This window comes from Nicotiana tomentosiformis, chromosome 7 (assembly GCF_000390325.3).
Source record: "Nicotiana tomentosiformis chromosome 7, ASM39032v3, whole genome shotgun sequence".
NCBI lineage: Eukaryota > Viridiplantae > Streptophyta > Magnoliopsida > Solanales > Solanaceae > Nicotiana > Nicotiana tomentosiformis.
This window is the reverse complement of record NC_090818.1, coordinates 123060754-123078951: the sequence shown is the minus strand read 5'-3', so window position 1 is coordinate 123078951 and position 18198 is coordinate 123060754. Positions and strand designations below refer to the sequence as shown.

The 18198-nt window shown below is 36.0% G+C and overlaps 2 protein-coding genes and 1 non-coding gene across 3 annotated transcripts; all 3 read right to left on the bottom strand.

The window, feature by feature from the left end:
• Positions 1–309: 309 nt before the first annotated feature.
• LOC104093372 (uncharacterized) lies at positions 310–9301 on the bottom strand. The gene is made up of 12 exons (XM_009599101.3): positions 9111–9301; positions 8878–9005; positions 8718–8780; positions 7593–7714; positions 7162–7277; positions 6266–7073; positions 5136–5867; positions 2772–2990; positions 2551–2646; positions 2273–2467; positions 1988–2101; positions 310–840 (listed from the first exon to the last, which is right to left on the bottom strand). Exons 1-12 carry the CDS (start codon positions 9203–9205, stop codon positions 580–582), a joined length of 2949 nt encoding a protein of 982 aa, XP_009597396.1. The 5' UTR covers positions 9206–9301; the 3' UTR covers positions 310–579.
• LOC117276078 (small nucleolar RNA snoR86) lies at positions 3151–3273 on the bottom strand. The gene has a single exon (XR_004506300.1). It is a non-coding gene; the product is annotated as a small nucleolar RNA snoR86 (small nucleolar RNA).
• Positions 9302–17436: 8135 nt separating the features above from the next.
• LOC138896302 (secreted RxLR effector protein 161-like) lies at positions 17437–17916 on the bottom strand. The gene has a single exon (XM_070181101.1). The coding sequence runs from the start codon at positions 17914–17916 to the stop codon at positions 17437–17439; it is 480 nt and encodes a 159-aa protein (XP_070037202.1).
• Positions 17917–18198: the final 282 nt, after the last annotated feature.

Below are 18198 nucleotides of genomic sequence, written 5' to 3'. Positions count from 1 at the left end.
TTCTTATCTGGTAAAATCTGAAACGGAACTTATACCCAAAGATAGCAACAATTAAAAAATCAACTTTTTGGCGTTAAATAAGGATTTTGCAACTTTGAATGAGTGCGATCAGGGAATTCATTCCAACGTCAATTCTGCCCTTTGTCCATATAAAACCATGAATCTTAGGTTCCAATAAAGTGAGCATTACATTGGAAAAGGTTTATCCAGAATATAGCATGATGGAAAGCCCTATATTTTTTACCATTCGAAAAAAAAAAAAAGGGGGGGGGGGGGGGGGGGGGGGAAGAAGAAAACGAAGCAGCAACATGATGGAAAGCCCAAAAAGGGCACTGGTGACATTTTTGACAACCTAAATCTCTAGCCACCAGAATGAATATCAATTAACAAATTTTCTTCCCCTGGTTGAAAAAACTATACGAGGGGCAATATTACAAAATTACTAAAAATACAACTCAGCCTAACTTCCTAATCTAAAAAGAGAAGTTTGAGTGACAAAAAATGGTGAGTACTAGAACAAAAAAACGATAAACGGAAGTGTAATGGACTTCGACGACTCCACTTTTATGGTTGAAAGACTCACCTCCACTTCTCCTGTAACTCTTTCCTCTCCGACCAAATCCACGTTACAAAGATTGCTATAACTAGGGCAACTATGGTAAGGAGAAGCAAAGCATAATTGAAATCCTCGGTAAGAGAGTCATACGTCTTTGAAGGGGCAAGCCGAGTGAAAAAGAGATCCACTCCATGAGCAAAGACAAGGGTGGTTGACTCTAGCTTTGCCGGTATAGTTATTATGCTTTTAAGGCCTTCCACTTTAAGAGCATGTGTAACATAAGCCTGCGGGAGCAACCATCAAATCAATATGAGAACCAAGGATTAATTGTCACCCATATGGAAAACAAGGCTCAGGTGATAATTTATGATATTCCTTTGTGCTTAACAGTTAGCTATTTTGAATTCTGCAAGTATGCAATTAGAAATTAGAATATCTTGAGGGCCAAATCAGTTTCCCTGACCAACATATGATGTAAGAGAGGTACTACTTGCCATGTCAAAGCTCACTCAAGTAGGATGCATTTCTTTGCCAACATCATAAAGGAGATAACTATGGTTTTGAATTCATATTCCTATTTTAAAAATTGTAAGATGCATGTATAAAACATTACCATGAAATAATTTAGAGAAATGGAAAGAACAGCACAAGTTCTGAACAAAGACATGGAAGTGTGTGTCTATTTTTTTGAGATGGAATGTGTCTCTCTATTTGATCAAAGAACTCTTACTATGAGAGCTTCACCAAGAACAGAGACATGTATAAAAATCTCTTTTGGATCAAAGAACTTCCATATTTTCAGCATATAAGATCTCCTATCTACACTATGACGACTTGTAAACATGTGACCCCATCTACCCTTAATCCTAGACAAAAAGCCAAGAAAGGAGTAATTGTGTGACCCAATCTAACATTTCAAAACGGTAGTGAGAGCTTCACCAAGACCAAACAAGTCCCAAGATCTACCAGTGAAAAAGATACCAGATGTCATTCAAATGATATGATTAATTCTCTCTGAAAAGAAACCAACTCTTACTAGATTTCTACACGTTCTTGATGTACAATATGGTACTAAACATCAGTATTCCTGGTCTAGAGGTAGATTTAATATCAAATGCTTCAAAACACTTATTCATATACTCTAGGTTATGATGCAAAAATGCTCATTTTTGCTCATAGCGCAGAACACTACTAACTAGGATTGTTATGATGACTAAGACCTCTTGTGACTATGGCGTTCAATCTATTAAAACTCATCCTCAATGTAAAGGACTATTTCTTTATTCTTTTTTCTTTTGATAACAAGGTAGGCAAATTTTAGCAATTAAGTACCAAGATGGTACAAATCAAAAGTATGTAAAGGACAGTTTCTTTGATCAACAATGTAATGTGTTTTTTCTTCTGCAGCAAGCTTAAAAAGGAAGCTCTCACCTGTGGCATGATTGGCAATGAGTCAGTAAGAGGTATAATCCCTTCCTCTTTTTCAGCTTGAGTAGGGTTCAAAGTTCGTCGAGGATCGAGAAAACGCTTATCAAGTGCTAAAACCTGCATTATACCAACATATAGAGCATGAGAAGTCTACGATAAAAGGAAGGAATGTCACAACCGTCCCTGAACAAATATAAAGAAAGCATTTTCTTGCAATGGCACTCCTACCGGCTACCACAAAAGAGATACACGCTAAAAGTGTTTGGACAAGTGATTAGCAATTCTAACCTGATCACCAATTGTGCCAATAAGCAACTGCTTGGAGGTAATGCCTTTCGCTGTTGAGGTAACTGCTATTGTTTTCACAGTATGTGTAAAAAAATAAGATTGAGACTTAGTCATCACTTCAGGACGCGAGTAGGAAGAGACAGGTGCACTAAGATTATGCTTTCCAAGAACAAGCTTCAGGACATCTTTGTTGTCCTAAAATATTACAAAAATTCAAATATGGTAAACAAGAGCCACAGAGAACAAATGAAAAGAAGAAATCTGGTAGCAAAATGTACCGCGCGAGATTGATCGTAGATCTCAACAACAGACATTTCATATCTGTGTGCACGTAGGTTGAAGTAGTGATAGACAACCCAATTTTCACTAAAGACCTTCACAGAGAGAAGCGTGTCACAATACTTGGTAACTTATTAGTAGAAAGGAACATCAGATAGCTATTATTTTCTCAAATAAAAAATGAATTAGTACTACAAGGTTTGGGCCAAGGAAAACATACTGCATGTACAGGTCCCTGACAGCCATGATGAGACATGCGGTGCAGCACTCGGCCAGTTATTGTGTCAACAAGATAAACAAAAAGCCAGGAATCTTCAGGGATCACTGATCCAATGTCACCTATTGCTTTAGGTGTAACAGTCGCCAGAAATAGCACATTCTTAGATATATATTTATACAACACATCCTCTGCAACAACCTTAGCTTGTGTATGAACAACCTGAAAAGAACAAGACACAAAAAAGAAGATAAAATTACAATCTGCAGGTTCAGCAACACAAGCTTAAAAGAATGCATGGTAAGAAACTATACATAAGCTTCTGGGTCTTTCGTAATACTTTTTTTTTTGTTTTGATGCGTTGTTTGTAAATGTAATAAAAAATGTAGCGACTTGTTTGAGGCCGTAAGCAAAACAAGAGTATGTGAAAGGCACGGAGAATCGCTTATTGATATCGCCAACCTTCAATGCAAGTGTTCGTCATCGTTTATTGACGCGCTTGCTCTGCAAATTGGCTTTCTTTTATTCTAATCAAATCAATATAAATAAGGGAAAAAAACAAATTCGAAAACCATAAGAAGAAATAATGAGTTGCGATTTCTGAAAGTTGACATCTTTCGTAATACTTGTATGGTTCAACAATAACTATGCACGAAGAGGGACCATGTAACCAGCTAAAAAGGGAAAAAGTATGAATTATATGTCAGTGTGTTTGAAGATATTTGCTGTTCTTGCAGGATGGGTTTAGTAATTCGGACTTGAGTGAACTAGTCAGCTGTCAAAAGCGGACTCATTCATGTCATTCTTCATCTAACTGGGTGCTTAAGTGCATTTAATTTACCAAGATCTAGTAAAAGAGAAAACAGATTAAAAAAGAGAACAGCAAAAAGGAATGTGGCTAAACTGGCAGCATAAATCCCAAGTTTGGTTGAACACCAAAGCATTATTTTTTTCATTTTCATGCGACGAAAAGAACTCTTCAGCTCCTATATTAGACAAGTGCTGCATCTGTCTGTGGTGTGTCCTCCATTGGTCTCTTCACTATACTACACCACATTCTCACTTTTTAAGGCCATTATAGCATGTTTCAAGATTTATTTATTTTGCTTAAATGCTTCTTTAGAGAGTTGACATAAATTTAAGAGTTCAAATTTGTAGTCAAAAATAAAAATTTGTAGTCAATAATAACAACAACAACAACAACCCAGTATACTCCCACTAGTGGGGTCTGGGGAGGGTAGTGTGTACGCAAACCTTACCCCTACCCTAGGGTAGAGAGGCTGTTTCTGATAGACCCTCGGCTCCCTCCCTCCAAGAACTACCCACCTTGCTCTTGTAGTCAATAATAAATAAATAAAAATTAATCTCTTGAGCTACAGCACAGCTAAAGGAGATGAATTGGCTAAGAGAAGGCAGTGAATTTCTACAGTGGAAAGACAGCAAAGGAGTCTACTCAGTGAAATCTAGGTACAACATGGAAACTAATTTGGAAAATGAATGCTACTCCAAGATAGGGGTGGCAAACGGGCGGGTCGGGTCGGATATGGTACGGGTCGAAAACGTGTAATAACAAAATCGATAAATTATCCGACCCAAACTATATTTAATACGGATAAAAAACGGGTTAACCGGCGGATAATATGGGTAACCATATTATCCATGGCTTCATGAATATGATCACTTTTGGGAGAATTCCTAGTCTCACAAACTTGAGGAACCCCCAATTTGAGGTTTTACAAATGTAAAAGTTAAACCCATTAGTTATCCATTTTCGAAATGGATAATATGGTTCTTATCCATATTTGACCCGTTTTTAAAAAGTTCATTATCCAACTCATTTTTTAATGGATAATATGGGTGATAACTGTTTTCTTTTAACCATTTTGCCACCCCTACTCCAAGAGATAACTTGAATTGTGTGGACAGCTATAAATGGAGCTTGTTCAACCAGATAATTTGATGGAGTTAAAAGTTGATTCAAGCTACATATATTTGATAATTGAAGAGTTTATACTATAGGCTGCTAGATTGTATTACACTGATCAATTTAGATGTAAGTCCATTCCAAAGGATAAAGGTCAAAGCAACATCTTTTACAAAGGTGAAAATAGGAACACAAAAAGTCCTTGGGGGATAAGTAGGGTCATATTATATACTCTCAAGGTATCCCTACACACCAACTAAATAATAGGAAAACAATACCACCTTATAGACAAATCTCCAGCCATAACTTAGTCATTAGCAGCCAAAAAATTTCAATTGGCATTATTTTTCTGATAAGTGGGAAAGAAGATTAAATAAGAGACCTCGCTTAATTTTCTTTGCTTAAGTTGCAATGATATTTTAAAGAAAGAACCAAAAGATTACCTCACTCAATTTTCTGGTTGAAGTTGCAATGACCTTTTCCGAATCTGAGGGGAATATAACAGACCAAAGGTCAATGGATTCAAAACAATAGTCATCGGCTATCTCCGGTTTGCAGTTTTTCTTCACCACATGCCCCTTTAAGAGATTATTGTTTACGCCAACTGAATACCAGTATATATTTCCCAACTCCTTTTGGAAAATACCAACTGCTTCAAGAGTTCTAGGGTAAAGGTGTCCATACCCCTCTGCATCTATTATTAGATGTAAACGCTGCTCTATTGAATCGGTAAATGGCAGAGGAATAACTTGTGTAATGGAATGAACAGGTGCTAAGTAATTAAGCTCCTCTCCTCTGTATGCATCAACAAAGGAGAGAATACCAGATGCATCTGAATTATGTCTACATGTACCAACCACAAGGACTGATGGGTTCTCATCTAATGCATGATGATGTGGCACCTGCCACTGATGTAACTTGAGGCCCCTTGGACTTTCACAAGTTCCTGAGTTACGGAAAGCATTCAGTAGTCGAGACCAAACAATTCGACCATCTCCTGTGTGAAGTGCAAAAAGTTTCCCTGCTCGTGTAAGTACAATGAGTAGCTTCCTAAATCCATTGTGGTCTCGGGTCATCTTGCTTTTCTCAGCACTTTGTAACCTCATTCTCTGAACCACTGCTACATCATCAGGGGTTGCAAGCATTAAAGTCGCTTTTAGCTTCAGCAAATGTCCCTTCCAACAAAAGAGCACAGAAGTAAAACAAATAATCAGGTACTTAATAAAATAAAATAAAAAATCATGTACTGAACAAAATAGAAAGATAAGAATACCAAAGTAATCATCAAATCAAACAACACAAGTTCACACTTCAATGGTTATGTTTTCTATCTCTACGACAAGCAAGCACAAAGGATGATACACCAAAAATCTTATACTACTAGATATTATCACCTCAAGTAAACAGACTGATCAAATAAACTTTTTACGAACTCAACTCATAACAAAATTATGTTTTTTTCCCAGAGAAGAATAATAAGGAGAACTGTGTAAATTACAAGATAGATTATAAGCTTGGGCAAATTCTGATTCTTCTGTATATTTAATCTTAAACCTTTTTACTGGCTTCATACCTTAAGCCATTCAAAGAGGTTGTGCTCCACTTTTGCAACAGAAACACCAGCCTTTTCTACGGGCAACTCTGAAGTTGTTACATCTATAATAGATGCAAGCCCATCTTCTCTATACCAGACAACTGCACCTTGTTGTAATAACAGCAATGAATGGTCTTCCATGACAATCAAAGCCCTAAATCCATAAGTTCGATCTGTTCGGATATAGTTGTTGATGAAGACCTTGTGCACAAGTCCCCTCGGTTGGTCGACTTCAATACTTTCCTTGAGAAAATGGGTCTTCCAATCATCACTAGACTTCACAGTGAGACGAATTTTACCACCATCTTGCTGAATCAGCCCAAAAGCGGTTTGGCCTTCAGCGAAAGACAAAGAATCACTTACGGCTTCAACATGAGGGACTCTGTCAACTACCTCCAGTGTGCCTTCATCTTTCACTTTCACAAATAACAAAGATCTATTGATTTTCACGGCAACCATTCCTGCAAGTTTGGAAGGTAATAATACTGCTACTCCTGAAAAACCCTGAAGAAGATCGGAAATATGGACCTCCTGAAATTTAATTTCTCCACCAACAAAGCTTATAGTGACTAAGATTGACCCAGAGGAATCAAGCGCCACTGCTTTGTCACTTGTAGATAATGACAAATCACCAGAAAATCCACCAGGAAATTCCATGCTACTATGCTTCAGCAGTTCACCATTCCCAACATTGATTACATATGCTTCAAATTGGGACCTATCACCAACTCCTAATGCATATAACATGCCACTTTCTTCGAGATGAACCAAATGATGAACGTCGATGCTGCAGTTAAGAAACTACAGATTAGATGACCTTTTTCATAAATCAAGAGTCAGAAGAACAGTAAACTAGTCTAGTGAAGTTTCCAAACCCTTTCTGTGCCAAATCCTTCTTCCAGAGAATGTCACCGTCAATGCTTGAAACAGCATGCAGGTAACCACTTCCATAAACCAGAATCACATTGTCCTTGTCAGCTCCAAAATTTGCCTGAGCAAAGAAAATAAAAGATTTGTATATCGATCTTACTGACTTCTCAGCCTCTTACTCAACATGGCAATAACATTATCTCCAAGCATCTTACGTGAAATTACTAAACTTAAATTCAACTATAAGTTGCAAAATGCAAAGGGTAGAATTTTGGTGCTAATACACATTTCACAAATATTTGGGTTTTTTAACAAGAAAGGTAAGAACATTTCACAAGTATTTGTAATAGGAATAAATAGTATATCAGAATTCCTTCTCTTCTCTTTTTTTGGGTAAGGTAAGGTATAATAGTATATCAGAATTCTTTGCACTTACTGGAGTCAACAACAATGATCTCGAGGGATTTGATCCAAGAAGGAATGACTCCCACACCATCTGGCCATCAGGAAGGTTCCACGCTCTTAAGATACTTCCTCCTGATGATAGTGTGACAACATCTGAAAAGAAATAAGAAGTCTGGTAGCTATTAGCACTCAAATCCTGTACCGAATAATATTATGATATTACAACATTAGCCTTTATTGTGAACATTTCTTCCACCAACAGAATTAAGTTGCACATCCTGTCCTCCAAAGACTAAGGTGCATCAAGCTAGGAAAAATCATAAGATACTAAATTAAAGTTTTAGGAAGGATGACTAAAATCAAGTTAAAAATGAGCCCACCCTTCAAAATTTAACTATAAAATAAATTACTGAAGGGAAAAAAAAAATGGCAATCCAATGCACTAAGATACCAATGCACTAAGATCCCTCTATGTGCGGGGTCCAGGGAAGGGCTGGCGCTGGATTACATTAGGTCTATTGTACTCTGTGAGAGGCTATTTTCACGGCTTTACCAGGTGACTTCGAGGTCACACAACGACAATGTTTACCATAGCGCTGAGGCTCCCCCTTCAAACTACTGATGGAAAAAGGAGAATATTTTCAATCTTTTCCAGTGAGTCCAAGATATCAAGCCTGTGTTCCTTAAACTCGGAAAAGAGACCTGAACTATTCAGGCGAGTTCTCTACTAAAAAGAATTAGCCAGTGGCAAAGATAATCTATGTGCTTCTTTCCTCGCAGCAGGGACGCTAACGAGATTAATGCTGTTTACTTCTGTCTAGTAAAGTAACATATATAGAGAGTCCAACTAACTTGAAATATTATAGATGTAATTCTTCTTCTAAGTTCTAAGTTCTAACTTTATCTAAAGAAAAAGTCTTTGACATGGTCCATCATTAATGATTCAGAGGCATTATTCCACTATCTTAAGTTGTGTTTTTACCATTATCCCATCGAAAAATAAATATGGAGACAAACTAATACTAAGCTAGTCATTTTCTTTTTGTATAGTCCTAAATAAAACCGCTTAGATTACCATATAAGAAGAGCATATACTTGTCTATAAAACAAATTTAATTTTCCAATAACTAAAACTAGCAAGAGAAAAAAAAAATACATTTTCCGAGGGCGATATCGATTTCATCAATGACATCATTGACTCCCAAAACCTGCCTCCAAACTGCAAAAACAAATACGCGATTGAACAAAATAAGCAACAATTTCAACTAATAAGCATTTAATTCAATAAAAATAATTATTTTTAAAAATAAGCTCACAAATCTCGCCGTGACGAAGATCGAGGGCAGCGATTACATTCTCTTCAGTAGATACCACAACACGTTTCCTACCGGCCTTGTGTGTCTGGAACACTGCCTTTTTCACTTTTCCAATATACTGTTGATGCCTACACAATCACAAATTATACAAGTTACTTATCTAAGCATATAGTAATTAAGTATTAGCAATTTTGTTAAGTATAGTGATTGAAATTTGAAATTGCAAAAATTACCAGTCCATGAGGCCAACTTGATCTTCATAAAGAGCAAAAGTCGTGTAAGATGAAACTAATAAGATGAGAAACAGAAGAAAAGCCCTAATCGCCATAGCTAATGGCGACTAGTTGTTAGAATTCAAGCTGGAGAAGACAGATCTGAGAGAAGTTTTGTGAAGTACTTGTGTTGTTTCCAGCTCGCGGGGGGGAGGGGGGGGGGGGGGGTTAAGATAGTTCAGAACGGGTTTACGCCGGCCTTTAGTGCTCTTCTTTTTTCTTTTTTCTTTTTCTAATTTCCTACGGGCTACAAGCTACAACGGGGAAAACAAGAAAATAACAATCAAGGTAATGTGTGTAATTAATTTTTCAGGATAAGTTTAAGTTGCAATTTATTTTCTTTCGTAAAGGCACATACTTAGAACAGGGCAACGCCATTTGGTCAACTGATTGTTACCAATTTAATATTTTCTTTAGTAGTCACACTAAATATATATGTTTCAACTATTGAAAAAGTATGTTTTGTTCAAAATTAGATGCATAACCCCCTTTAAAAATAAAATCCTATACAAAATAAATTTTATGTAAATATTAATTTCTATAGAACTTATACTATACATAGGAGGTTAGTGATTTCTTTTGAAATACTAATGCTGTATCAAAACTAAGTAAAAATAAATTGAAGTGAAACGATCAACAGATAAATTATAATTAAAAATGAAAATTCGTATTCATAAATTTAATGAAATTTTAGAAAGAAATTTTTTTTTTCAAAAATATAGTGAATGTGATATACCCAACGCACTACGGGTTAGTGGACTCGTATAAGTCGCAGTTGGCAATCCTATAGAGAAAAGGTCAAGTAGGATAGGATTCAGTATATAGTTAGATGAGAAGGGATTCAGTATATAGTTAGATGAGAAGCCAAAAAAAGAGAAAGTAACAAACACAAAAACAATCAAGGTTGTAGATAGACAAACTAAGCAAAACATCATATTGAGTGACAGTGAAATGAGCTAGATCGACCCGATCGGGCATGTTTGTTGCCAGGAGCAACGAGATAGTTGATAAGGGTTAATGCTTAATTTCTATTTCTGTGTTCAATCATCATAGAAGCCCCTTTATCATTCTGTATAAGATGGGTCGTACGTCGCCAGATGCGTATCCAGGTTGAGGGGTATGGGTTCACATGATAGTTTGGTTATCACGTGTTTATTTCTGCACAAAAAAACATTGCAAACCAAACCAAATTAATTCAAAATGAATCGAATCACACAAATTAATTTAAAACTACACGAACCGATCAAATGCACATCCTAATTCAACTTTATTGACTAGCGGTAAGTTTATATTGAATACAACGACACCCGTAACCATTAGATTCTAGATCCGCATCTGACTACATGTATTAGACTAAGAAGGGAGGGGAAGTGAGGAACCATCTCCATGTGGGGGGTGGGCAATCAAGAGGTGGGGGAATAAGAAAGGCAAGTGCTATAATTCCAAAAATCATGCATGCTATAATTTGTCTTGGGTTTAATATAATAATAAGGTAAGAATGAGGCGATTCAAAAGGCGAAACTCTCGGTCGTAGTTTGGCGACGTTTCATTCCAGCAACAGTAGTCTATGGTTCCAAGCGCCTTAGGCCCCAATTTTGGGGGCCCATTTTTAAGGAATAATATATATATTTTTATAGGTTTATAGGTTTTTCTTTTTTTAAAAAAATAAAAATAAAAATAATATATATATATATATATATATATATATATATATATATATATATATATATATATATATATATATATACACATACACTTTTGTACTTTTTATATAAAAAGAAAGAAAAACTTTTAGATATATTAATAAAGTAAAGCTTAAAATAGTAGAAAAATAGTTGTCACTTTGATTTGATTTGACAACTCTACTTTTTACTCTTCATACACTTTTGTACTTTTTATATAAAAAGAAAGAAAAACTTTTAGATATATTAATAAAGTAAAGCTTAAAATAGTAGAAAAATAGTTGTCACTTTGATTTGATTTGACAACTCTACTTTTTACTCTTCTTCCCGAGTAATCCCAATCCAACGTTTCAATTTCATTTCATTTTTCGTATTTCAGAAGATATATCTTCTTCATTCCTCTTTATTCATGCTCATCTTGTTAGTTCTTTCTATTAGATTTCTTTCTTTGTCCAAGACTCCAACAAGCCAACAACTAGATATTTTGAAATCAAAGTTTTCAAACTTCTTGAATCAGTCAGTCATTGGGCAATCAAGAGGTGGGGGAATAAGAAAGGCAAGTGCTATAATTCCAAAAATCATGCATGCTATAATTTGTCTTGGGTTTAATATAATAATAAGGTAAGAATGAGGCGATTCAAAAGGCGAAACTCTCGGTCGTAGTTTGGCGACGTTTCATTCCAGCAACAGTAATCTATGGTTCGAAGCGCCTTAGGCCCCAATTTTGGGGGCCCATTTTTAAGGAATAATATATATATTTTTATAGGTTTATAGGTTTTTCTTTTACTATATATATATATATATATATATATATATATATATATATATATATATATATATATATATATATATATATAGTACTTTTGTACTTTTTATATAAAAAGTAAGAAAAACTTTTAGATATATTAATAAAGTAAAGCTTAAAATAGTAGAAAAATAGTTATCACTTTGATTTGATTTGACAACTCTACTTTTTACTCTTCTTCCCGAGTAATCCCAATCCAACGTTTCAATTTCATTTTATTCTTCGTATTCCAGAAGACATATCTTCTTCATTCCTCTTTATTCATGCTCATCTTCTTAGTTCTTTCTATTAGATTTCTTTCTTTGTCCAAGACTCCAACAAGCCAACAACTAGATATTTTGGAATTAATGTTTTCAAACTTCTTGAATCAGTCAGTCATTGGGCATATCATTCTAACTTTCTCTAGTGTTATTTTTATTTATTATTTATTATTTTATTAATTTTACTCTGTACATATTATTTATTTATTTTTTAAAATATAATTATGTCAACAAGAAAATATGCATCCGGTTATCAAAACCATCTTGGCACCAATAGCTAGATTCTAGAACAATAGATTTTAAATAAAAATATATATTATAACGTTCCTATAAATACTTAGGCCCCATATTAAACTTTCGCCTTATGGCCCACGTGCGCTTGAGCCGCCCTGCCAAGAAATACAAAAGAAAAGCTAGCCAAAGCAAAGTATTAATTACAAGCTTCGTCACCATCCACTTCTATATCTTCCTTGTCGCAGCTACTGGTAAATCAAAAAAAAAAAACTCAGCAGCCTCTCGACTTATACTGTATGTCATAAAACACCAAATGAACCTGCGAAAAAGTCTCAAATAGGATAATAAAGTTTTAGATTGAGGAAATAAAGTCAAGTTTGATTAGAAATGGGATGAATTTATTGAACGTTCTTTCCTTTTTCTTTCTTTCTTCATGTTTTACTATATTAGAAGGTTATTATATTTCATATCACAGCTATTTTAAAATAACACCAAGAAAATATCACCAAATAATAGACATAACAAACTTAGTTTTTCTGAATTTGTAAATAACTAATTAAATTAGGGAGTATCTCTTAAGCAGGGGTGGAGCTAGCACAGGAGTTACAGGTTCGGTCGAACCCAGTAACTTTCGTCCAAATTTTATATTTGTCTTAAGAAATCTATTGAATATGTATAAATTATTAATTTAGAACCCTGTAACTTTAACGGACTAGAATATTGAACCCATAAATTTCAAACTCTAGCTCCGCCTCTGCTGTTAAGTGTGCTTTGTTTGCAACTTCCTACTTACGCGGAAATGCAAATGGCTGGAAGTTGAATACGGAGATTTGTATCAATATTTCCAAGCTGAAGGAAACTTAATTGAACAAAACCATTGTAATATTGTCTCATGAGAGATTCTAAGAGTTTTTCCCACCTTATTCATGGGTTAATTGATGTTTTATACTTCAATACCACACAAGAGGGGGTGATTTGCGTGGTGCCTGATTTTTGCGTGCACTGATTATAGAAGGACCTGGTTCTTTTAAGTGTTCCTTATACTTCTGTTGCGGAAATAGTAAATGCGGAAAGTAAAGAATACAAGTATTTTACGTGAAAAACACCTGGCTCAAAATGTGAAAAAAACACGACCTACTACTCAGTAGAATTTTTTCCAATACTTCACTAAATCAATTAGCCAAAACAGCATTTACAAAACTCTTTGTAAACCTAAGGATTAACTCTAATCCCGTTGTGGCAGCAACTTCTAATTATTGCGACAACTTTAAGTTAACTATAACTTGAATACTCAGAGTACCTAATACAATTGCTTATAGATAAAACTGAAAGGTACAACTTGAAAACACCTACTACAATTGAACTAGAATAAAAGACAGATGCTTGGAACTAGTTCTTCTATTTGGTTCATGTAGCTTCAAGTTCGCACACTTGAATCACACAAGAATTGTTTGCAAAATGCCTTGCTATTTTGCTCTCAACTCACGTTTAACTTCAGCTTTTGTGCGTCACTGTAGAATGAGAACATACTGCAATATATAAAGTTAGTAGAATGGGAAATAACTAGAGTTCTAATGCTACTCTTCCTTGGTGGAAGAGTTCTAGTTATCCACAACTTCTAACGCCTCTCTTATCTTGGATAGTGTTCTGTTTGAGTAAGAAGTCCTTCTCTTTATCAATTATGCAACCTTTTCGATCAGGAGATATCAGATATAACAAGTTAAGCTTATCTCCTTCACATGCATCCCTTATCCTCGAATTTGCCTGTGTCTGTGTACACAGGGGATGGACCTGGTTCATGCCTGAGTTCCTTTGTCAATCTTTAAAACAAACTTCACTTGGGCCAACAAATTCCCCATTTTTTATGATGACAAACTCTGTGCTTTTCATAAGCGTAGGTTCTGTTTCGACTCAGCTCAACATCAACACAATGTTAGAATATTTTACCCTTTTAAAGTCACTTATCATCAAGGACCAGGTTCATTAGGTTATAAACATCACAATCCAAAGTAAAATCACAACCTAATTCCCCCTTTTGGCATCATCAAAAAGTTACATAATAATGTTAGATAACTAGATTTTAATAGAAATTACTCATGGCCACTGGGGCTACTTCAAATGCAATCATGGAGTCAAAAATTATCGATCAATCTAAGGATATTAGCCATCTAAGAAATATCAACAAACAGTTAGAACAAAAACTGCGAATTTCATTGATTGATAAGATCATACCATAAAGCATAAAAAGAAATAAAACAATGGATCATGAGAAAAAGAAGCAAAAAAAATCCCGAACTGGGTCACTGGTTGATCTACATTAGGCTAGGAGGCTTAAGGCCGGGAAGGACCAGGTTCTTGGATTTTGGCTTGGAGCAGTTTTAGCATATCCTGAAGAATGCCATCATACTTCTCCTTTTCTTTTGCCAGCTCAGCTCTGAGAGCATCTCTCTCAGTCTCCACCTCTGCTAACCTCTTCTTCAGCCTATCAAACTCAACATCCTTAGCCCCACTTTCTTGCACCAAAGCTCGCACTTTGTTGTTTACTGGTGCCTTTTTGGATGAACTAGGTTCTTTGGGAGTGGTTTGGACTTCATAATCACAAGCAGTTAGAGTGTTTGCCCCAAAATGATCCTTGCTTGTACCAACTTCCCATTTCTTGATGGGTACCTTGAATTGTACAAGTACAACCGTGAGAATAAAGCCATAGGGTATGACATGAGTTTTGGTGCCATTCAGAACCCTATCAAGAAGCTGGATGATGAATCCATGCAAATTAATTTGCCTCCCACTGTCCAAACATTCCATAAGGACTAGGTCCATAAATGTGGCAATGTGCCTCCTTTCCTACCTTGGCAACACACATTTGTTAATAAATTCGAACAACACTTTGTGGGATGGCTTCATCTCACTTTTGTAAATAGACTTCGGCTCAAGCTCCTCTTCATTGTCACCAAACTTCCTAGTAATTGCAAGGGCAGTGGGGAGATTCTCTAGACTTGGCCATTTGAGCTTCTTATAATCATTGTACCCTGCAGTATGTACACCTAAGATCTCTCCCAGTTCTTTATCATCAAAAGTCACTGTCAACCCCTTTACCACACTGGTGATCCTACCATCTTTGATCTCACAGTTTGCCATGAACTCTACAATCTCAGGTCTGGCCAGCCTTCCATCCATATGAAGGACCATGTCCTTCCAGCCTTGTAATTGTAACTTCTCTAACAACATTAATATACCTTCCTCATCCAAGTCCGTGAGGAGTCTATCTTTCAAGATGGTTCTCTTCCCAAACTTGACCATCTTGCCCTTCTTAGCATCAGGTTCTTCTTCTTCTTCTCCACTCCATTCCTCTTCCTCCACTATTTTTTCTTTTCTTGGTTTCAATGCAGACCTGGTTCTTTTCGCCAAAGTGGATGGCTCCGCAGACTAAGTTTTTGAAACAGACTTCTTTGAAGAAGTCTTGGATTTCTTTGCCTTTGGAGTCACAACCTCCATTTCTTCTCTCCTCTTCATCCTGAAGAACCAGGTCTATCTCGTCAATTTCAACATGCTCAACCACCTTTTGTTTTCGTTTAGCAGCAACTCTTCTCTTACTTTCTTCTAAGGACTTTTCCAGTTCAGCCTCACTTTGCTTCTTCTGACTCCTTGTAGCTCTTCCTCTTGTAGGAGTAATCTCTACAGGGATATAATAGACATAATTTCTCTTCTTTTTCGCCCTAGTAGTGCTAGGAACTTTGACTCCTGAACTCCTTTTCTTTTTGGGATTGTAACTGTTAGTCACCCTTTTTAGTAGGTCTGCGAGGGTTTCCTGCTCAGATGGAACAGGTTCTTGAGCATTTTTCCCTAATCGGATCAACCCTTCAGCAGCTTCTCCAGACCCAATTCCCCTTGTTTTTCTCACACTCTCTTCTTCTCCATCTGATTTCTCACTCCAAACTACCATAACACCTGATTCTTTATTTAAACCAACAGGAGTGGGTAAAGAATCAATCATTACTTTCCCCATACCCCTCACAACACTTCGAGCACCCTCACTCTCTTTTTCTTTTCTCTTTTTATTTTTACCACCAACCTTTCCAGACTCAGTAGTTTCAATACCTGCCACAGTTCCTACCAGAACAAACCTAGTCTCCAGATTTATATCAACCTCAGAAATAATTGGAGGAGTAACTTTAGGGCCAAAAGTTACCTGATCTATTTCAGAAGAAACCATTTCTTCCCCCTCAGTAGTAGAGTCGAATGATTCATCAGATTTCTGGGGTTCTTCTTCTCTACTTGCTTCCAATCTTTCATTAATTTTCTTGAGTTATTCTTTACCCGCAACAACCTTGCGAGCAAGCATCATGACTCTTCTTTTCTTAGAGATGGGCGTGGTTGAAGGTGTGATAGATGGTGTGGGTGTGATTTCTTTGGGTGGTGATGAGGGATTCTCAGAAGGGTTTGCCATTTCTGTGTTTAGAATTTTTGGGAAAAATGGGTTTGTGTGTGTTTTGGAAGATGAGAGAAGAGAGAAATTCTTGACTGCTTGAGAATTGAGAAGTGGGGAAGCAATTGAGGCCCAATCAATTTAAAGTGGAAGTGTTTTATTGGGTAACGACAGCCTTTGTAAAAGTCTAATTGAACTGGAATTCAGTTTGAAAAGACGTTGAAGAGTGTCCCTAGAATCTAGGCACTTAATGTGGTTTGGACAATGCTGAATAAAACCGGTCCATTTCATAACTGCTAAAATCGAGGGGTTTAGGATTTAATGGGACTCTCCTCTTGATCATAATCCAAGTATAATTATTTCAAAATATGCAGAGTGGAGAATACGTACCGAGAAATCTTGATGAACCAGGTTCTTCACTAAGAAGGCTCTTGTGTAAGTCTGAATTTTTCAAGAAAATAGAGATAATATCATTAGAGATTTAATGATTCATTTTAGCATATGGCACATGAGTATACTGATAAAAGTATGAAACTGAGCAAAATCTAATCTAATTATACAAAAAAAATTACAATTTTTCTAACCAATTTTTGAGTTAGAACTGGTTCCGTTTAGGTGATCTTAATCATCTCTAATTCTAACATGTTCCTTTCAAAGTGATATCTACTTAGAGCTTTTGTGAAGATGTCAGCTATTTGCTTGTCAGTAGCACATAATTCCACAGTGATCAAACCTTTTTCATAATTGTCCCTTAAAAGTGATACCTAACATCTATGTGATTCGTTCTCTTGTGATGAACCGGGTTCTTGGTCATACTAATTGCACTAGTGTTATCACATAATATGGGGATACAACCTACATCAATTCCAAAATCCATTAATTATTGTTTGATCCACAACAATTGAGCACAACATGAGGCAACAACAATATACTCAGCTTCAGCAATAGATAAGGCCACAAGATTTTGCTTTTTGGTGGCCCAAGACACAAGACATGAGCCAAGAAAGTATGCCATACCTGAAATACTCTTTTTATCCACAAGAAAACCTGCATAATCAGTATCAACATATCCCACTATATTGAAATTACTACCTTTTGGATACCATAGACAAAGGTCAGTGGTGCCTTTTAAGTATCTCAAGATCCTCTTGACAGCAGTTAAGTGAGACTCCTTTGGATTTGCCTGAAATCTAGCCCAAAGGCCTACATTGAAAACAATGCCAGGTCTGCTAGCAGTGAGATACAATAAAGAACCAATCATTTCCCTATACAACTTCTGATCAATCGATGAACCAGGTTCATCTATATTTAATTTTGTGGCTGTTGCAATAAGAGCGTCAATTTCTTTGGAATCTTCCATTTAAAACCTTTTAAGCAACTCTTTCACATACTTCTGCTGATGGATCATAATTCCATTTGAATTTTGTTTAATTTATAAGTCTAAAAATAAATTAAGCTCACCCATCATACTCATTTCAAATTCACTCCCCATTAGTTTAGCAAATTCTTTACTTAACTTATCAATAGTTGCTCCAAATATTATATCATCAACATATATCTGAACTACCAAGAGATCTTTACCTTTTTCTTTCAAGAATAAAGTATTGTCAATTTTACCTCTCTTGTAGCCATGCTCAAGCAA

Excerpts from the sequence above, each read along its gene's own strand:
- LOC104093372 (XM_009599101.3), bottom strand. The coding sequence starts at position 9,205 with ATGGCGATTAGGGCTTTTCTTCTGTTTCTCATCTTATTAGTTTCATCT. Across the intron at positions 7,074-7,161 it reads AAGGATTTGGCACAGAAAGG|CATCGACGTTCATCATTTGG; the intron begins GTTTGGAAACTT and ends TCTTAACTGCAG. Across the intron at positions 2,647-2,771 it reads GTCAGGGACCTGTACATGCA|GTCTTTAGTGAAAATTGGGT; the intron begins GTATGTTTTCCT and ends CTCTCTGTGAAG.
- LOC138896302 (XM_070181101.1), bottom strand. The coding sequence starts at position 17,916 with ATGGAAGATTCCAAAGAAATTGACGCTCTTATTGCAACAGCCACAAAA.